A 20,567-nucleotide genomic window follows, 5' to 3' on the forward strand; every position below is an offset into this window, starting at 1 on the left:
AATATCAACATCAAAAGATGTAAAAGATATAAATAATGCATGAAGGATTTCCAGATACATTTTAGCTACTGACGTGCGTTTCTAATATGCTATAAATTAATAGTAATGCCACAGAACTGAAATTTTTTCTAGTAAAACAAGGTCAACAGTTGTCCTTAAAATATTTGCTTTATATTTGGAAGCGGTTTATTTTCCCCTTAGATATTATTATTTTAGTTTTTATGTATGTACAATTTTTATTGATTTTTATTAAATAATTACATCCTTGAAGTTGGCGCCATCGGCGGAACCCGCTTCATGACATCCTGAAAATGGCCGACGTTTTATCGTTGAAAGAATCGGTTTTGGTGTATTTAGACAGAAGCGGCGGTCTTAAAAAACTCGCCGGAGACTGCAAACGTTTTAACGGTATGAGGCTGAGCTTTAAGGCTGCCGTGACAGCTAAAATCAGCGGGTTTGTAACTTTGCTACCGCTAATTTTCAGGCTCCCAGCAGACCGAGGCAGTGTACCGGCTGTGTGTCAGTGTTAACCCCTGTGATGTGATGGAGCTGGATCCTGTGCTGGGGGACTGTGTTCTCCATGACCCCCTGAGAGCGACAGCTTTGTTTCAGTCTGTAAGTGAAAACTGCGGGCTAAAGTGAAACGTAGGTACATTTCTCCTGTACGGGTAACCGTATTTACCCAATTCCTCATTTAGGTTTGCTTCCTGGCCGTAAAGACCCTTTCGCTTATTGAAAAAATACACATGGAGAGTCAGGTATGAATAAACAACTGCTTCTCCTTTCGCTGACACAAAACTGTGTTTAGTATAAATCCACAAGTGGATGGCTCGATTCCGTTAACTGTCCCAATACACTATATTACACTAACATCTATAGGGAATGTAGCCCATAATAATACACCTACCTCTTACAATTAAAGATGCCTGAACCTGACTGGATTGAATCAACAGTTCAGTCCTCTCACAGTGTGTGTGTGTTTCTTTTGAGGTGAATGTTATTCTGAAGTACACACACCTGCCTCCATTCCCCGAGTACACACTGGACCTCTCCAGTTTTCCTCGTGCATATCGCCCTATGAGGCCTGTCTCTATGGAAGGCCTGGTCATTGCCATGACAAGGGTCACAAAGTACACCCAGGGGGCGAGGTTCCTCTGTACTGATGCTGACTGCCCCTGCTCTACAGGTACTGCACGGGCTGTGTGGTTTTCAAGATGTACTCAGACAAATAGAGTGTGCAAGTTCACATTTCCATGATACTACTTGTAGGTTTCCACCACATTCGGGTCCACGCACCCGGAGCTACAGAGTCAGCCACAGTGAGAAATGACTTCAGCTGCACGATCTGCAGCTCCCAACTGAAAGAGGATGTGAAGTTCAGGGTTTTAGGAGGTGAGAGTGATTCAGAATGTGGTAGTGCACTGTAATGTTTTGTGCATATACAGTACTGTGTAAAAGTCTTGAGCCACCCCGCATTTCATTATATTTTGCTTCCAAGGAGGCAGACTTTCTTGTACATTTATAAAAGTGGTATTGAGCAATAGTTTTCCAGGTTTTCTGGAGGTCTTTCAAAGTATTTCTTTGGACATTTGTTTGCTTTTTCACTCATTTTCAGTTCAGTCCTTGTACCTGACCATTTTCAGAGGAATGAGTTTTTCTTTTTTTATTAAACCACGTAACATAAATCATTCAAGCATATAAAGGCACTTTGTGCATATACATAAAACTTAGCAAAGACCAATTTTAAATTTTATCTTTAGGCACTTTGCTACTAGCAGTCTGTTACAAAACACAATTTGTTCCCATTTCTTTAGTTGAATATGTACAAAAATTCCAAAAGTAACAGTTTGACAGACACAAAATAGTGTTTTTGTACCAACAATGTAATTCCCAAAGAGCTATTAGCTGAAAAATGTGGCAAATCTCAACAAGTGGAGGACAAAAGGAGAAGTGGCAGGCCTAAAAAACTATCTACAGCAGATGAACAGGATCTGAAAGTCATGTCTTTAAGAAACAGAATAAAATCACACAGAACCTGAGAGCTGCATCTGGATCTGGATCTGAATGTCCTTCAAGAAGCCTGGAGAACTATTCCTAAAGACTACTTAAAAAAAATTACAAGAAAGCTTCCCTAAGAGAGTTCAGGCTGTGTTGAAGAATAAAGGTGGTCATACCAAATATTAACTTTCAAGTTTGTTAGAATGATACAAACTCTGTTTTTGCCTCGTTGCAGCTACTTCCTATTTCCCTAGCTCAAGAGTTTTGCACAGTACTGTCGGTATCTGTCTTTTTTTGGAAACAGACAAACAGCTTGTGGAGCTGATCCATGTCAAAGCACTGGATGTTCTAAGAAGCCATCAGCAAAGCGCCACGAGATACCAGTCTGTTACTCTGTTTCTCAGAGGTATGTGTGCAGTCTGCAGTGTAAAACCAGTTCTAGCAGCGTGAATAATGGAGAAGAAAACTCACAGCCTTTTTTGGGAGTGATGAAAGTGGTGTCAGAAGATGAAAAATATGCACTAGCATACATTACAATACATCATGATCACACTTAATAATAGCCTAGAGCAGAAACACGTTGCATTACCGAATGTTTACATCAGAGTAGCCTAATCTCAAAGGATACAAATGATAACAAACAGCGCTGAGTGTGACTGCTCCTCCATGAAAGGTCGCCACTGATCTGCTCTTTCAAACAGGCCTTTGTGCACCTTGGCTTTTTGATCCAGAGAGCTGCATAACATAAAAATAAATCTTCACTATAAAACATATGAACCAAACAGCAAAAAAAAGAAACAGATTATTGACTCTGTTATTTGAAAAGACTCTGACCCTGCTCTGTAAAGCATGTAGCCTTTATTCTTTGGTTAAAAGGCTTGGTTTTCATTTGCAAGCTAAAGCATTAAAGGACTGTACTGTAGATTAATATCCTCAAATTGCAAGTGCATTTTTTTTTGTTTGGAAAATAAGATTCTAATCTATTACTCTTGAGAAATGTGGCTATAATGGCTTATATTTAGTCAGATGTATTGAGGTTTGCCATTAATTTCTCTGGCTTGCTAAATGAGGCTCGCTTTGAAACACAAACTTAGTGGGGGAGAGTTCAAATAAATAGCTTTTCGTGCAGCCAGCTGAGCGCGGTGCCTCATGGTGGGATATTAAGTGTTTCTGTCCCCTCGAATAACATTGTCCCGCCAGCACCCCTGAGAGCTTAGCAAATCTCTGCACCAGGATTAACATATTCTGTTGAGCCAGTCTTTTGGAGGAATTCAATACAGCGGGCTCCCGTTACTAAACATATATGTTAATAAGTGCAAAGAACACTCATTAGCTGGCTGTGCAGCTTGCACACAGTGAAATCTTTGTTCCGAAGGCCTCGCTCCCGTTTCTCTTGGCGGCGGTTCGTAGGTGGCGTGCATGTTTCTTCAGTAATCACCAGGCGGCCGAGAACAACTCCTTTGAGTGTTAATGCTTTATTTCCCCTCCTCACATAGACGAGCTGTGTAACTCTATGAGAATCGGTCGATTTTACCGGGTGTTGGGCATTCCTGCGCATGTGCACCAATGGCCCAACATTACCTGGAGTGTGGAGGCAAATAGCGTCCAACCGTGGGAACCAGAGTGTAAGGCACTGAAATATCTCCTATTAAAACTACAGAATGAAGCTATAGCTGTACTGATTGCAGATATGTGTCTTAATACAGCGAAGTCTCAGTTTTTTATATTTTTAAACTGTATTGAAAGACTTACCATCTTTCACAACTCCACCTACAGATGGCTGTGAAGTCAGCCCTCGCTTGCAGGAACTGTTGAAGGCCACTGTCTCCTCTCCATGGAGGTTCTCAGCAATTGTAGCTCACTGCTTTGGGTTGGACATGGCTCCTCTGGGCTTGTACAACACTCTGAAGATGAGCTTGCTGCTTAGTTTGGTGCAGACCAGAATAGATGAAAAAGACACATTTCACAACTTGGATCTACTTGTTGTCACTGCTGACACGCTCATACTCGACAGGTAAAACAAACTTAAATGATCTGAATCCTTCTACATCCTAAATGGACCCACTGGACACCACACTTGAGATCTAACCCTCCTCATTGCCCATCCACCACCCTTTCTTTTTTTGTGCTAGACTAATGGCATACAGCTTGAGTTTGGCATATCGTGGGGTTAGGCATCAGGCCTCGAGGGAGATGTTTGCATGCCTGTCCCGGGATGAACACGGAACAGGTACTGCCAATATCCGTGCTGGTTCTGCCCTGCTAGCCACTGGGGGGATTTGCATGTTGGGAGATCTCAGCTGTTACAAAAAGGACAAGTTGGATTCCATTCAGTCAGGTAATATATGTGACAAAAACTTAAAAGGAAACTTCTGTCAGCTATAAAAATCATGGATCATTTATGTATTTATTTTCAGTTCTGGAGAGTCGCACACTGTCTGTGTTCATCCCCGGAAAGAAATATGGTGAGGATGCAGACCAGCAGCTTTCCTTCCCAGTCCAGTGCAGCTTTTGGGCCCTCGCCGACTCCTCCTGCCGATCTGGGAGGGCAGACTGTGCCGCACCGGGAACAGCAGTAAGTCCAGTTACATCACTGTACGCACATTATTGATGTGTAAATGTGCTTACACCAGATCTAAGTTTAGAGTTCTATGAATTATTTTGTGTAACTTATTTTGCACATTACAGTTCGAAAAATATCTCATTTCCTTCAGCTCAGATGCCGTCTGTTGGTGCTACAGGAAAAACAGGAAATTGAGACAATTTAGTGTTCTTGAAGGAAGTGCCCTGCCCAGGCGATATTACTTCACAGCAGAACCCTTGAGAATAATCAGTGCTCTGTGTTGTTCTTTTGTAGGCAAGGGGTAAAAAATAACATGCAACAAGTCAAATAAAGGCTTTATTGACAGCTTTCTGATACCTAGATTCTTTATTGTGAGCAGGAGATGGGTCCTGTACCAGTTCAGTTGGCAGATGCCTTTGGCCTTGTCATTGAGTGTAAGGACAGGGTTGGAGCGCAGACCCTGCTTGCCCAGACTGTCCACACCCTCCAGCAGGCAGTACAGTCTGGAAACCTCCATGACCCATCCTGCTGGGAGTTTTCCACGCAAGACTATCGGGAGGTTAACAAACATGTTCTTTTACCAGATTCCTTGCATTACTTTTTTCTTTTAAACTGAAATTCATTGCCCTGACAGTCTTTGGTATTGATTCTTTCAGCTGGTGGCCCATGCACAAGGTTTGCAAGTGGAGCTTAGCCCTGCAGCAGAGAAAATGATCCTTGGTTACTACATGGCGAGCCGCAGAGTTCGCTCGCAGGGTGTCAAGATGTCTGTGGCCTCTGTCAAATTACTGTAAGTGCTCGACTGCAGAATGTGGACTTTCTGCATCACAATAGACTAAACTGTTCAGGTCCGCTGTAATGTTGATTTCATCCACTAGATGGTGCAAGCTCACTCAGTCTCTGCTCTCAGATGACTATTTTTCATGTAATTAAGACCAAGGTTTACAAATCTTTCTCACTGTGGTGACACATTTTACATTCAACTAAAACTATGAAAATAAATATGTTCTCAGTAAGAAGGCCAAACAGGGCAGGCTACATTCCACTCTTATTACACACAACCCATTTTGATTTACCCATTTCTATTTTAGACGTAACATTTATATTGATTACTTGTCCTACTGTAGATTATAAGTATTACTAAATACAGAGGCAGTCATTAACACTGGATATTCATTGTCACAGGATCTCTCTGGCTGAGGCTCATTGCAAGTTATGTCTCAGAACTAAAGTACTGGAGCAGGACGCCGTGATCGCTGTACTCCTGTGTGAAAACTCAGTCTCACTCAAACATGGTACCCCCCCCCCCCCAATCTTCACACCCTATGGTTGTTTATAAGCATGGCTTATTTTATTAATGAATACAAAACACCCAAGTTAACAAAGCACACCAATGTACAGCAACAGTCTCAAGGATCTTTTTGTCACACAGGGGCCTCTGCTCTCATTATCCCACCTGATCCAGTGTTTCCGTGTGACCTGGGAGACGTGGACGGTTTGCGCAGGAGAGACGCTGCTCTGGATGAGCTCCACCAGAACATCTTACAGTTCATCTACGCTTACGCACCCGGAGCAGACACATACATTACAGAGGAGTAAAGCCTCTCTAACAGGTTTAAAAAAAAAAAAAAAAATGCAGGTAGGCAGCACAAGATTAAATTCCTTTATTTCATTCCTTCGAAGTGGTACACTGATCAAACACAGCCAAACAAATACATACTGAATGCAGAGGTAAGACGAAGGGTGTCCTGTAAGCATTACCCAAAAATCTGAATACAGAATATTGCATCTAAGAATACATATCAGAAATAAATTCTCACAATTAAGTAAATTAATTATTAATTATTCATTACAACAACAAAAGTAACTGTCCATTTTGGATGTAGTATGGCTGTAAAAAAAAAAAACATGTAAAAGCTGAGTTTAATATGGCATCTGCAGGGCTGAAACCCAAAGCGACCGAGGCAGATTTTGGCACTCACCGTTAAAATGTGGCTCCGTGTGCTCTGGTCAGTCAAATGGTTCCATAATCTTGCAAATCTAACAAACATGCAGTGTATATGATTAGTCAAATAAGAATAAGTGATTTATATGGGGTTAAAAGTGATTTTTAGTTCAGTTAGTCACATTCTCAGCAGCCCATTTTGGTCTGATGGGTAAACGGCGAAAAAGTGAACTCATCATTACAAGTTAAAAGAGCAGACAGACCAGTGAAGAAAACTGGCCTGTTAGGATACCAGATACTACACCAGTCTACCATTGGCTTTACTTACCGAGAACGTCATGAGGGTCAGTGCCAGTGTAGCTCCATTACTGCTGCTACCGTCTATCTGCAGAATTAACAATACATACTGTGATTCTAGATACATGTGGTGTAGAAATATACAGACTCAGAGTGATGGATTTCAAAAAGAATCAACTGAAATCAGGCAAACTGAATAATTAAAAAAAAAAAAAAAGTGCTCAAGTAATATTCTGCCTATATGTGAAACATTTTTGGCATTAAATAAAAATCATTGGGGCAAACTAGGTGACAAAAACTGCAGCTGGTAATTCAGTAGTCACAATCGCACCACTTTATTGTCTGATGGGTAAACGGCGAAAAAGTGAACTCATCACTATTCCAGCTGCAAAAATTAAAACACAGGAAATAAATAAAACTTGTTGATTTTAAATCATTTTAGCTACTGACAAAATTTCTTCAGGCAACTGTTTCAGAGGACAAAATTTAACACCACTTTTTACAGTTACTCATTTTTCCAGCAGCAGTACAAAAACATACTGTGGTGAAATCGCTCACCTGTCCTCAGGGAAGGAGACAAAGGATCACGCATCTCCTGCTACCTCAGCGTGAGACCTGAAGCAAAATAAACCACTGAGATGAGCTTCCTGAAACCCCCTTCATATACATAAAAAACATGATGCTTTAAAACAGGCTGTCTGGTGTCGTGCTGGTTATTCAGATAGTCACAGTTTCACCATCTTATTGTCTGATGGGTAAACGGCAAAAAAGTGAACTCATCACTATTCCAGCAGCTAGACTGGGCTACAGGTAAAGCAAAATGCAACCAAAAACAGTCAAATACATCAGTGCTCACCTTAAAAGGTCGACACAGTGAAGACGTCTGGTTATCATCAGTAGCGGCGTGGCATCTGGAATCAAATGATGAATGAGCACAAAGATAAATCTGAGCACTGAGTCTGAGTTTGTTTAGTATGCTCTTTTAATTCCATGCTTGAATAGCGAAACACCGGCCATAGTTTGAACTGTGGATGGTCGACACTGATAAAAGACAAATGATAACATTCAGTCCAACCTGAGTTTTAATAACAGTTGCCCCCTTTCAATCGAAACACCCCTCCGCCTCTCAAAGATCAGTGACGATCTGCTACTGCAACTTTTTCAACCCTTACAACTAATTGCTCTCAGGGGGTGATGTGACATTGATTTTCAGCTTGAATAAATAAAATGTACTGAAAGAAAAGCCAATATCCCAGGGACAGATGACTGATCACATGAAGGTCAAAGGTTACAAAGTAACACAGTCAGAGAGCACGGCTAACACTGCAGGTCTGAGGACGGGTTCAACAACAGGTCACAACCTCTGCCATGACCTTATGTCTTCATTGGGGCCTTGATGACTTTCCCCAGTGAAATAATGAGAGGTGGTAACTCCCTGACCAGCAGCTCTCCTGATGACCCCGGGACAAAACTAGACATGGTGTTCAGTAAGGTGGTGAATGACAGCGAGTCCAAAAGAATGATTTATTACTTTATTTCAGGGATGAGACCAGTCGATAATGAGACATACAAACCAGCATAATGGTGAAAGAAGACATTTTCCTAATGTTACATATGAGATGCATAGGCAAACTTATAATGTGGCATCACTTGTAATTAGGGTGACCAGATCCCAAAGGTGGAAAAAAAAAAAAAAAAAAGTATGTGTGGACTAAGTGTAATTTAGACAAACACACAAACTCAGATTACACTTTAAGCACTGCTCATGTACAGGAGTTTGTTTATAAGATCTTGTGCGATTGTCTTTTTTTAAATTGTGACTTTTTTTTTTTTTTTTATTCCCAGTAACTATTACAAATTTACTGTCATTTCAACTTTGCTCTGCCTGCCTTAGGGTTTCAGCAGAGATGCATCCATAGATCTGCAAATATAAGTCTATGAGCCACGTGTTTCCTGTGAGCCTCACGTGTTGGCTTTTGTAAACTAGGACCAATGAAATTATGGGACACTCATCATGCGGGACGAGGAATAAAAATGCTTCATAGTACCATACACGGTGATTAAGGGTAGCGATAAGTATCAGGACCCGCATTTAATTGCTAACACACCTGCGTGCATTTGTAAGGAGATTTATTTTACCGGCTTTATTATACAAACAGAATAAAACACCTTTCCTTTAGTATTTTAACTATGACTGATTAACAGTAAAGCGAGGAGGGAACTACGCTGTGCTCCTTACCCACGTGGCCCATTTGCTAACTAGCTTCATGCTACCTACTAATGGCATCTTTCCCTAACAAATTCATAATGAGCTTGAAAACACGCTGACCGATTAGCAGATTTTAAGCTATGAAGACGTAAGCAACCATTTCATTGCTTACCTACGCGGAGAATCTCGAAGAAGGCAAAGGCTGAGAAGAGCTGATGCGCAACGCCGCCTGCTGCAACCGTCTCCAGCAGAAGAGGGCGAGTTTCCGGTCCGTCCTCCTGCTTCTGCGCGCCGCAGCTGCGCAGTGCAGCGCGTAAAGCGCGCAGCTGAGCATGAATTCAATGTGCTCAGACTTTTTAGGTGCTTCGTTTTAAAATCTAAAGTAGTCTTATTTATGTAACTTATTACATAAAGGCGCAATGCCTGTAAAGAATCATATATGTGGAGTGAATTTTTATTCACTCCACATAATTTTATTCTGCATTCTGGGCCGGATGGGCCCAATGGACATTCTGGGCATGTAGAGTTGGGGGCTCATTCAAGAGGAAAATTTGAAATAACAAAATAAATAATAGTTGTAGTAGTAGTAATACCGGGAATGTGTTCGCTTAAACATCTGAGAAAAAGGGAGGCAACAACAGGTGTGTGTATGTGTGCATGTGCATGAACGCTTACATTAAACATAGTGTTATCGCTATAAAACACGAAAAGATCAGACTGCTTCATTTTCCATTTAATATACGCTTCACTGAAAGCTTTAGAGCTTTCAGTCAAGCTTTATTGTGATGGTCACTTTTCTTTTTCTTTTTGCAGAATGCTACAGAGTGCTAAGAAAGACAGAAAGCTGAACATAAAAAAAAAAAAAATGTGTCCTGGGGTCTGTGACTTGATGATACAGACATGTCTATATTGACAGCCAAATATCAGACACGAATCTTTATAAATAATTTCTATCCCTATAACCTTCCTTCATTTATTCAAACGGGCTAAAATACGCATATAATGCCATTTGTGTCATAGTAGCCCAAAATGATTTTTACCCATGCCTTTATCAATATTTTAATAAGTTACTTTATAAAATCCGATTAATTAGTTAAACAGAGTAATCAATGTTAAGTTTTAATATTTGTAATCTTAATTATAAAATCAATTAGAAAGTGTTTTTTTTTTATTGCATGGCTAGGCCTCCGTGACCACAAAAACCACAATTAGAAATGTCCAACAAATACCATCAATAAAAATAATAATAATTGTTGGATTTTCAATTACTTTAAGCTACGTTTCTATTAGGAACACCGTTTAAATTTTTCTGCTATCGTTCAAACCTGGAGACATGTCTTCTTTCATTGTCAAGTAATTTATTCACAAACACATTTACACTCATGCATGGAAAAATAAGGAGGAACATGAGACGCAGAGCCTGCATTGTGGGCTCTCTGACAGACCACTTCACATGACAGATGTTAAGTTATTCACACATGCATTTAGTGCAAATGTCTCAGCTGAAAGTGCACACTCAAGCATGACGGGCTCGTCGCCCCGAGGAGTCTCTGCAAATATACCTGGAACGTGTGTGGAGCTGCACAATGCAGGCAGGATTATCCGAAATAACAACACAGAAATATAATGTATGCTTTCCTCAAAATTTATACAATAAAATTCACGTAATATATTAATTTACAATGTCTTCCTATTGGTAGGGCGTTAGTGGGAGTGAAATCGGATTGGCGAACTGTTCTACAATCATAAGCTGCTTCCGAAGTAAAGCATGAACTCATGCGAGTATGAAGCTGTTTGGCACAAATGAATCAGGCCTATTTTAGTGGGAGGTGGACGACGATGGGCCTTGATCCTCCGACTCTGAAGGACTTGAAGTGTTCAAGAACTGCCCGGTTGCTCCGACGTACAGCCTGGATCGCATTGGCCATTTCTGTAAAAAAAAAAAAAAAACTTATAGATTTTTTAGTTTTTTTTATTATATATATATATATATATATATATATATATATATATATATATATATATATATATATATATATATATACGTTTTTAATTGGTTAAATAACTTCTAAAACCAGAGCTCGGCGGTGTGACGTGACTTGCTGCATCTATAGGATTAAGTACCCTATAAATGATCCCTGTAGGTGTCCCTGTATTTACTTCTTAAATTAATTAAGTGAGAAATTTCTAACAAAACTTGCTCATGAAAATAATTTTACAATAAAACCCATTAATGCAGAATTGATACAAAAACAAACGTCTAATGACTACACTCATTAACACTGACCTTTACTGGGTGCAGGTAGCCTTCACCTTTCAGTGAGTGTAACGCCTCTGTTTGTTTTGTGCTCTCTCCCTCCTCCGCGCCTTCTTCCTGTAGAGTTCGAGTCAAATGGGCAATATAGGTGGTGGCCAGTATCAGCACGTCGAGTTTAGACAGCTTGGTGTCCGGCGGCACAGACGGCAAAGTCCTTTGGAGCTCCAGGAACGCGTTCCTCAGCGTTTGCACCCGGCTCCTCTCCCGCGCTGCATTCGCTGCTGCAGGGCGTCCTCTGCCGCCGACCCCGCCGCTCTGGAGCACCCTGGCACGGTGGAGCTCCCGACGACGATGATCGTCCGGACTGGGGCTGGAGCTCGGACTGGATGCTGGACTGTCATCCACCACTGCTCCGGAGCAATTACCGCTGTCCATTCGGAGCGCCTGTCTTCCAACCATCGGGCTGCACTTACTGACCTAGATAAAGAAGCATTATTGCACATTTGATTTGAACCTTAGCTATAACATTCAGCTCTTTTAGAGACAAATTACAGTATTTATTGGAACCTGCTGTTTTGTAGCAAATGTTCTACCTTAGGCTTAATTTTAAATATATATTCCAATCTACACTATTTGAGTTACTCCCGTTTGTATTTATATATTCATAAGTTAAGTTGTCTGGTCAGAGGTCAAACTGTATGATGTTGCAAATTAAACAGAAAACACACTTAAAGTCTACAGCTCTTTCATCACCAAAGAAAATCTGTAAGAAATCCAAACAACTGACAGCTGTCTAGTTGCACTGACATGAATTTATGCAGATAACTGCTCAAAGACTTCCAAATCACGTCCCCGTCAAACATTTCGCCAGCATGAGTCTTATCTGTTCGGTAATCTGTCTTATATGGAGTTTACCTCTGGTACTTCTCAAAGGCACTGCTTTACAAAACGACATGAAGGCAACCCAAAGAAGACTTTGTTGGGTCAGAGAAAATGTTCGTCAATGTAGAAGAGTTCCCTTCCAAGTCCCGCGTATCCTCATAAAGTAGGCAGAAACGGTGCGCTGCAGTCCCGTACGCGCATCCAACACTTCACCTGTGTGCGTAAAAGTCTCGGGAGCCCTTAATTTATTGGATACACAAAGCGGCAGACAAATATTTCACTCCGACGTAATTAATCTTTCGACCCATAACACCCCCTCGCAGCGGAGAAAAGGCTGCTCTTTCCCCCTTCCCTGCTTATTTCTGTCTGAGGGCAGCAGACGCTCGTTTTCAACGCCAGAGGCAGGACTCTCTTTTGCTTCAACTCTTGATATGCGCAGGCCGTATCCCACTCTAATTGGCTGCAAACCCGACACTGTATTTTCTTTATAAGCCTATCAAAAAAGGAAAAAAAAAGTGGCATGAAGGAGAAGTTTGGTCACAATTACCTCAAACATGCTCCTTAAGGTCAGAAACAAAAGGCAGGTCTACCAAAACGCTATTTGCAATAGACCATGAAGCCAAACTGACAAGGGTAAGATGATATGCAAAACATTTGACGAATTGCCAGAGCGTCTTGAATTGCAAGCTCATTGGAACAGCTAATAAATAAACTCCAGCAGTGCAATCAACAGGCAGGCATTGAGGAAATTCTTGCGAGACTCATAAATTAATCACTCTGATTTTCAGGGCTCCAAACAGAGATGTCGGCAAATTAATGAAAGGAATTATTCAGAATATGTATATCCTCGGAGTGTTCTTAATAAACATTGTTTTTGTAAGGATGGGGTAACAGTATTGCTCGGGGCCACTAATTATAAGGAGAAGTAAGAGAAGGTTAAGTAAGCTTGTTTCCCTAATTATCCCGCATCTTTCAGGGTTACGTGCCCACGTGGCTCCCACAAACTCATTCAAAGTAACAACAATGACAACAAACACATCCGCGTTGTTACTTTATTTGTTATAAAAGAGGACGGAATCATTTATCACAGCTGTTTAAATAGAAGCACACCATGTTAGCTTTGGATAATGTAAAGACTTGTAATAATAAAGCAGAGCGATCATTTAGAGTGTGCCACTCTGCATCTCCAGGTTCACTTATTTGCTGACATGCATTTAGAAGAAAAATGGCATCACAGGAAATGTATAGCAACTAACAATATGAGGTGGACTGATTATTTAAATCATCAGACAAAAAAAAAATGTAATTATGAATAAAACAGCAGTAAAAATTACTCTCTCTATATATTTTTTATTTAACTGTTTTGCTTAAAGATGCTTAAATAAAGCAGAAGCACGTTTAGTTGTGGGCTCCCGCTCGTTTGTACGTGTGGATGATGTGAAGATTTTGGTGGACTGATAGGATTTGTCTTTAAGCATCCACATGACTGCAGACAGCCGGTGAGACGGCAACACGATGGAGTCCATTTATAGGAACCTGGAATTTTCCTGCCCTAGAAGACCACAGAGAAAAAGAAAATCAAAGGCTGCCAAATAAATGCTAGCTCTGTAATGATTCTGTGACCAAACTGTAGTAAATGACTTTGATCTTATATAATCTGAGTAAAACTGACCATCCACTCCAGGTTTTCTAGAAAAAAGGTAGGAAGGACAAGAAAGTAAAAAAAAAATATATATATCCCCTACAATAAATCTGAATTTAGCAATTTTCACTTTGTGATGTTTGGGGGAACTTAAAGATGTGGGGTGAGCTCAAGCCCATCAGTGCTAATCACTGACGCTTTGCACATTTCATCTTACAGGATATTCATTTTGTAAGATAGCTTTGTACATACTTCATCACAAATTTTTAATATCTGCAGTTAAATCCACAACATAGGTGTGCCAAACGTTGACTTTCTTAATCTGTGATTCTGGACCTGAGAGACTGCTGTGGCTTCCACCTCTGCATGTTAGCATGGCTGTAACCAGGCTGTAGATCTTGACCCATGTTAAAGTCATCTGAAATATAAACAAAGCTAAATACTTCTACGACTACTGGAATTTGCATGGGTGCAAGCTCACCCGGAGCCCTGAGCAATTTCTGTAAAACTCAATCCAGACCTCTTTTTTTTGTAGGTGTGGTTTACACATTAAACTAAAAAGTGATAATATGGTTTAATTGTTGTACATATTAGAAGATTTTTAATACCCTGATGGGACTAAAAAGACCATTTAAAGATGAAAGAGAGAACTAACAAAAAAGTAGGAAGAAAATGATTGTACTAAAGGAGGTGGATTATTCACATGAAGGTTATAGATTTTTTTTTTAACTGTAGTGATTTACTTACTTGTTAAAGGAGAAGGACGAGTGATCCAGGCATGGTGTGTTTGTTATTTTCTTTCTTCTTGGCCTCCCTGGATGCTTTCCAGTTAATAAGAAACTGTCTGGTTAATTCATTAATCTCCCTTCCATCAAGAGCCTCTATAAGAAATTGTTTAACAAAACATACATTAAAAATCTAAAAGTGATCATCGTAAATATTTTGATTTTATCAGAGTGGTGTTAAATTTAAGTAAAAGCAAAAAAAAAAAAAAAAGAGTATTTTCAAATTACAGTTGAATGGAGTAAACAAATGATTATCATATTACCGAGGCTTGTGCACACGATTATCAGGCGGTCTCTGTACTTTGGTTTTTTGCACACCGGATTTCCACTCAAATCCATTAGAGAGAGCTGAGGCCAGTGGCTGAACACATCTTCTAGCTCCTGAAAACAAACACGGAGCAGTAAATCTGCTTTAATCTCTCGTGTCTGAACCAAAGTTATCCTCGTTAACTAAACGGGAAATAATCGTCCAGTCTGTTTAAAACAAATAAAATGCAATTTTATCATTACTATTCAGACGATCACTGAAAAAAACAAAAGTAAGGTGTGAGTGAATGGTAATATGAAGCACAAGGGGCCAATAGAAAGTGCATAAACAACACATCAGTCTGTTTTAATAAACAGTGTCGCCGGTGTCATGTAACTACAAGTTTCCTCCTGGGGCAGTGTGAGGCTGGCTCCTCCAGCGAGTAGCCTGCAGTTGTATGTTTATCTAAAGGCACATTAATCCAAGCCTGGAAATATGAATACTCTCTGGACACGCTCTGATTGTTCATTGCCTTCCTGTCTTGGCCAAAGCGCTTCCACTTTTCCAGCTTGAGCCGCAATCAGTTCAGAGGGGGACCCCTGAGCACCACACGCTCCCAGGCTTTGATAAATGATCGTGTCAGGGCCGTCACTCAGAAGGCCCTCACTGAAGAGGAGCCCAGCGCCAAATTGCCCCCCACGCGGGGGCGTGAAGAACAGCAGAGGCTGGATGCTCACTGAGCTTGGCTGGCTGGCTCGCTTCCACTAATGATGGGCCAGTTATGAACCTGTATTTGACCAGAGCTTCGATTCCCCTGTCCTCTCTGCCCCGCGCACTGCTAACTGCCTCTGAAGATGCTCCCCATTTGTCACCCAGGCTGACTGCCTGTCATAATCTATTTTAAAAATCCATAATGTTTCCTCTGGACTCTGACCAAATGGTGCAGAAGAAGGAATTGATCCTTTAGAGGGCTGTCTTTGCACAATCAATAGTGGCAGACGGGTTGTATAAATTATAGGAGATATCTGCTAAAAAAATGACACGTGTACAACAATTACCTGCATCGACGATCTTAAAAGAAAGTCCCTTGTTTTAAGAAGGCAGTAAAGTCAACTACAAAGTGCTTTCACTGCGTCACCCTGTTGTCAAATGCCAATAAGAAAGAATAATTATACCCTTTCAAATAAAGCCATCAACCGTCTCAGTTAACAGATGAATTCAAACAGAGACATCATTGCCATCAGAGCGTCAGGGAGTCTAATAAATCTCATAAAGTGATACACCGAGGGTTTGGGACATCAAATAGACGATTCCAGGGCAGAGAGGAAAAATCAACCTTCCAAGGAAAGGGAGAAACTTGTGCTTGTTTAAAGCTGTCAGCGAGAAAAGTCTCAGGGGAACGGCTCGCTGATTTGTTGAATAATTCTGACCCTGTGCGAGTCGTGGAGACTGGGAAGCTCTGGCGGGATTTGCAGGATTTAGTTCCTTACAGCCCTGTTCTCCATATCATTTCACACATCAGTGCAGAAAGCTACGGAACAATGTTAATGCTGACCTGATCAGGCATGCATAGTTGCCGTGATGGGATAGTATTTACTTTGACTTCACATGCACTCAGTTTCTGATTCAGTCACACTGCAGCGGAAGGCGTGAATGGCCACTGAGTAAGTCCTGAAAACGTATATTTACCTCTATACTGCACAACTTATTGTCTGCAGCGGAAAAATGCCGGAGCTCCTTCAGCACTGCCAGGTCTGTGATATCATCGATATTGTTGTTATTAATATTCAGGACACACAGAGATTCCTGAGCAAAGAATTCACAGAATTCATATTAATGAAGAGAGAAGAGTTCATGTTACAGTCAGTATAATGACAGACTACTACAGATACATCCTGAACTTTAAAGTACATAGGATACATGTTCCTTATGGGCAAATCAACCCCATATTAAACCACAGTTATTCAAATATGCAACACAACTTCCAAAGAAAAGGCAAAAATCATGCGAACCAACCCAAAGAAAATATCTGCAATACCATATGTCAGAGCATAAAGGAAGCAGAGGAGCACTACTGTAGCAGAATACATTTACTTTTATCTCTTTATTTTCTTGTAATTTATATATATATATATATATATATATATATATATATATATATATATATATATATATATATATAATTTAAATTTTTTAAGCTACTAGGATCACATCCAAATCAGACTGTGTGTAGTGCAGTTGCTAAATATTCACCCTGGTTTGAAGTTCCACAATGGCTCATTTATAAAAAGCTGGAACTCTTTAAATTTGCACAGCAATTTCTTTAATTTATCTAAACAAACAAGAAGCTGAGACTTCTGGTGTGTTTATCCATAGCATGGGCAGTAAACGAAGCAAACAGACTCAACTGATTTGTCAGACCAGAGGGAGCAACAGAGATCTCTTTGACATCATCAAGCCCCGCACAATACTGCTTTTACACGGATCACTCGTCTCAGGGAAATCTCAGATCTCTCTTACACTGGATGTGATAACCTACTGGGTTGACAGCCCACACACATCTTCGTGTATGAAAAGAGGTTATTAGACCTTCCTCTGGCCTTTCGATAACTTAACAAATCAAACAAAGAGAACTGAAGCTATTCAGAAGTGTGGACGATGTTTTTTCTAATACTATTAGTGAGCTAAACAGAGGAAAAATAGGTCATACAGCAAGGGAGTGGAGTGTCCTGGGGTCAAAGAGCAACTTTTCCCCCGGTGTCAGCCTCTGATTCTCCAAGTGAAGCTCCTTGAGCTGAAGGAGCTGCTCTAAGCCCTCCACCACAGCAATTCTGTTTCCCCCGAGATACCTACAGAGCAGCAAAAATCACACACATGTTCACACACACCTCCCACTTCATATGGTTATCACCAATCAGTTGAACCTTACTCACAGTTTAGAGAGCTTCTGCAGATAGTGGAGATTATCTATATGAGTTATGCTGTTGTTCTGCATATAGAGATGCGTGAGGCTGGAGGCAAAGTCGAGGTTTCTAATGTATGTAACCTTGTTATCATACAGGTAAAGAACGGTGAGGTTTGTGCACATTGAGAGATCTCCCTAAAAATCAGCAAAATTAGGCATTAAAGAGCGATAATGGGAAAAAAAAAAACAGAATTAAAGAAGTGGAGATATTGACCACTTACAATATCTTCAATATTCTTGTTGGAAAAGTGGAGGTGGGTGAGTGTCTTAAGGTACTCTGGGAAGGAGAGGCCCCTTTTCTTTTTGAAGTGCTTCCTAGACTTAGCAATCAGATCTACGCTCAGAAGTACCATGTTGGCTTGTCACAGTCTCGACTTCAGAGGATCCCTTTCAGCTTCAGCCAAGCATTCAGCCTGCAGCAAGTGACTGTGTGTAAAACAGACAAATGTTTCTTCTGAATATTTGCTGATGAAAAAGCATTTCTAATCATCTTAGTGCAGAGTTTTCAGTGGTCTAAAACCTAATCATCTTGTGGTTTGAAATAAATAATGGGACATAACATGGTTTGGGTGAAGATCGTGTTTTTATCCTGTTTACACGGGGCTTTCGTGTTAGTTTGACCTGACACTGAGGTATAAAATTGTACTTTTTGAGTTTACTTTCCTTATGTATTAGGCTTAATTGTTTATGTAACTGCATGTGTAGACACATGTACACAGTGTTGGGAAGAGGAAGGCAGAGTGATGTGACAGCAGGTATCATCCACGCTTGATCTCAAGGCTTCAGATCGGGGTTGTAGGGAAAACTACACACTGATCGATAAGCTATAGGCTAACTACACTCAAACACTCCTGGGCCTGTGGTTTCCAGCGACTTTGGGGCAGCAGTTTGTCATTGTCAAAGAAAGTCCACAGTCATAGCAGTGCATAAGGGATAGAGTAACATACTGAAGTGGATAAAGTGCAAAGTGAAAGCTGGGGATGGGATCATTGTCTATTAATTACAATTTATTTATTTTCATCATAGCTAGCTTCGCTTTAAAGATGCACTTAAGCTAAATTTCTTCATAAATAATAAAAGTGTTAATTACATTTTCCTACCTTTCTATGTCGTCAGCGGGTTTTAAAACGTGAGTTTTCAAGCGGTTTTAAAGCGAGCTGGGTTTTTTTGTTTGAGGTTTCTATGGAAACAACGGAAGTAGCGTCAGTAAAACACAGAATTCCACGGGTCACTGAAACTGGCGCAACACCGGCAAAGCGGAAGTGAGCGATTAAGTAACTCTGGGACGCATGCCACTCAAAAATCCTGAACAGCAAACGTGACGATGGAAGTGAAGCTGTAGGAAAAGGGCAAAGCCAGTAAACTTTTAAGCTTTATATATATATATATATATATATACACTATGGAATGCCTATACTATGGAATGTTTTGTTTCCGCTACTCGAAAAAACAAAAACTGCCAGAAAAAAGTCAGGCACAGCCGAGTCCACATTTCAAGTTATTAAGTCAAAATTTTGAGCAAGTTTTCATTATGCAAGCTTGTTTCCACCACTGAAAAACAATTTTTTTTGCCATCTGTATGTCAAAATTTCATGTTTGTATCCCCGAATTTTGACTTGCTCATAAGTAACTCGAAAATTTTAGATACTTTGTCATTAAGTCGATATTTTGACATAACAGAAATTTAGCTCTCCCTGGCTTTTTTGTTTTTTCAGTAGCTGAAACCAGCTTCCATTCCTTGTATGCGTGCAGTTTTTTTGACAGCTAAATCTAAATGAATTCAGATTCAACTACACCAGTAAGTGACCAGAGGCTTTTCAAGATGGCACAATGGCTTCTAACAGGAAGGTTTGAAAGAAGGCAATGATTAATATATAAAGCCCCAAATTTGTTAGTATATTTAGGAATTTATTAGGAATGTTTGAACTATTTTGTAGTGTAACTTTTCAGTCATTAAAAAAACAATTGAGTGCAATGGCCTTGTTTTAAAAAACAAAAAACTTTGAACTAAATTCACACTCAAACTTGAAAACATTTAAGTTATTTTATTACTACAACATACCAAGTCTGGACAGAGTGCCATTAATCCCAGTGATCCATCCAATGTTAATCTATATCATGTCATGACCTGGGTTCCATGTGAGGGAGGGACTTGCCTCTGCTTGTGCAGGAGCACTTGGTGGGGAGGAAGTGCAGTTCGTCCAGCAGGGTTCATCTTCTTCACACATACTTATGGGCTGAGTTCTTCTCACTAACTAACTGCAGTTACCATCTCCTGATTAGAGTGGTCATTAGATCTACACAGCCTATTGGAAGACAACAGATATCTGACTATCTGTCAAATCACTGTAAAATAGTGCTATGTAATAAAAAATTTGAGTAACGTTTGTCAGAATTTTATTTTGCATAGACAGCATAGACTTTTTGTACTAATGGGGAACATACTTTGGAATTAGAGAATTGCTGAAAAGAGTGGTTTAATTTTTTTTTTTTTTTTTGCTGCCCACAATTTGTCTTGATTAGAGTTTACATAAATGTTCTTATTGCAGCTTTATTCATGCATACAAATGTCCATCTGGTGGTAATCACAATATTTACATATCCAACAAGTTCAACATGTTTCTTAAATCATGAAAGACTCAACATTAGGTTAAACTATTTTAGAAGTGCATACTTTAAATACCTCTTCAGCACTAACAGTCAGCCATGTAATACATTTAAATAACTGGCAAAAACATGAGCTATTCAGCACTCTTAACCTTATTCAACAATTTCAT

The 20,567-nt window shown here is 40.1% G+C and overlaps 3 protein-coding genes and 1 long non-coding RNA gene across 6 annotated transcripts; 1 reads left to right on the forward strand and 3 right to left on the reverse strand.

Annotated features, from left to right (window-relative positions):
- The first annotated feature begins 276 nt into the window (after positions 1–276).
- On the forward strand, positions 277–11,901 carry mcmdc2 (minichromosome maintenance domain containing 2). Of its 3 annotated transcripts, none has more exons than XM_030756011.1 (15): positions 277–408; positions 485–615; positions 699–758; positions 970–1,186; positions 1,270–1,392; positions 2,303–2,404; positions 3,495–3,623; positions 3,775–4,012; positions 4,131–4,336; positions 4,416–4,573; positions 4,941–5,120; positions 5,218–5,351; positions 5,747–5,856; positions 5,994–6,200; positions 11,393–11,901. In XM_030756011.1, the coding sequence occupies exons 1-14, from the start codon at positions 312–314 to the stop codon at positions 6,158–6,160; spliced, it is 2,052 nt and encodes a 683-aa protein (XP_030611871.1). In that variant the 5' UTR covers positions 277–311; the 3' UTR covers positions 6,161–6,200; positions 11,393–11,901. The 3 variants fall into 3 exon arrangements, with proteins under 3 accessions (XP_030611871.1, XP_030611869.1, XP_030611870.1); XM_030756009.1 differs by having other exon boundaries at positions 991–1,186; XM_030756010.1 differs by lacking the exon at positions 699–758 and having other exon boundaries at positions 991–1,186.
- On the reverse strand, positions 6,211–9,286 carry LOC115799067 (uncharacterized). The gene is made up of 6 exons (XR_004021522.1): positions 9,185–9,286; positions 7,660–7,714; positions 7,362–7,418; positions 6,835–6,891; positions 6,544–6,601; positions 6,211–6,452 (listed from the first exon to the last, which is right to left on the reverse strand). It is a non-coding gene; the product is annotated as an uncharacterized LOC115799067 (long non-coding RNA).
- tcf24 (transcription factor 24) lies at positions 10,400–12,504 on the reverse strand. Its single transcript, XM_030756012.1, has 3 exons — positions 12,185–12,504; positions 11,300–11,746; positions 10,400–10,942 (listed from the first exon to the last, which is right to left on the reverse strand). Exons 2-3 carry the CDS (start codon positions 11,726–11,728, stop codon positions 10,832–10,834), a joined length of 540 nt encoding a protein of 179 aa, XP_030611872.1. The 5' UTR covers positions 11,729–11,746; positions 12,185–12,504; the 3' UTR covers positions 10,400–10,831.
- Positions 12,505–13,227: 723 nt separating this feature from the next.
- Positions 13,228–18,973, reverse strand: ppp1r42 (protein phosphatase 1, regulatory subunit 42). The gene is made up of 8 exons (XM_030757057.1): positions 18,891–18,973; positions 18,012–18,216; positions 17,759–17,925; positions 17,536–17,674; positions 16,515–16,631; positions 14,842–14,959; positions 14,541–14,674; positions 13,228–13,703 (listed from the first exon to the last, which is right to left on the reverse strand). The coding sequence occupies exons 2-7, from the start codon at positions 18,141–18,143 to the stop codon at positions 14,544–14,546; spliced, it is 804 nt and encodes a 267-aa protein (XP_030612917.1). The 5' UTR covers positions 18,144–18,216; positions 18,891–18,973; the 3' UTR covers positions 13,228–13,703; positions 14,541–14,543.
- Between the last annotated feature and the right edge of the window lie 1,594 nt (positions 18,974–20,567).

The sequence above is a fragment of the Archocentrus centrarchus genome, chromosome 20 (genome assembly GCF_007364275.1).
Source record: "Archocentrus centrarchus isolate MPI-CPG fArcCen1 chromosome 20, fArcCen1, whole genome shotgun sequence".
Taxonomy (NCBI): Eukaryota; Metazoa; Chordata; class Actinopteri; order Cichliformes; family Cichlidae; genus Archocentrus; species Archocentrus centrarchus.

Excerpts from the sequence above, each read along its gene's own strand:
- mcmdc2 (XM_030756011.1), top strand. The coding sequence starts at position 312 with ATGGCCGACGTTTTATCGTTGAAAGAATCGGTTTTGGTGTATTTAGAC. Across the intron at positions 1,187-1,269 it reads TGACTGCCCCTGCTCTACAG|GTTTCCACCACATTCGGGTC; the intron begins GTACTGCACGGG and ends TACTACTTGTAG. Across the intron at positions 5,352-5,746 it reads GTGGCCTCTGTCAAATTACT|GATCTCTCTGGCTGAGGCTC; the intron begins GTAAGTGCTCGA and ends TCATTGTCACAG.
- ppp1r42 (XM_030757057.1), bottom strand. The coding sequence starts at position 18,143 with ATGGTACTTCTGAGCGTAGATCTGATTGCTAAGTCTAGGAAGCACTTC. Across the intron at positions 17,926-18,011 it reads ACAAGAATATTGAAGATATT|GGAGATCTCTCAATGTGCAC; the intron begins GTAAGTGGTCAA and ends GCTGATTTTTAG. Across the intron at positions 14,960-16,514 it reads ATAAGTTGTGCAGTATAGAG|GAGCTAGAAGATGTGTTCAG; the intron begins GTAAATATACGT and ends GTTTGTTTTCAG.
- tcf24 (XM_030756012.1), bottom strand. The coding sequence starts at position 11,728 with ATGGTTGGAAGACAGGCGCTCCGAATGGACAGCGGTAATTGCTCCGGA. Across the intron at positions 10,943-11,299 it reads GCTACCTGCACCCAGTAAAG|AAATGGCCAATGCGATCCAG; the intron begins GTCAGTGTTAAT and ends TTTTTTTTACAG.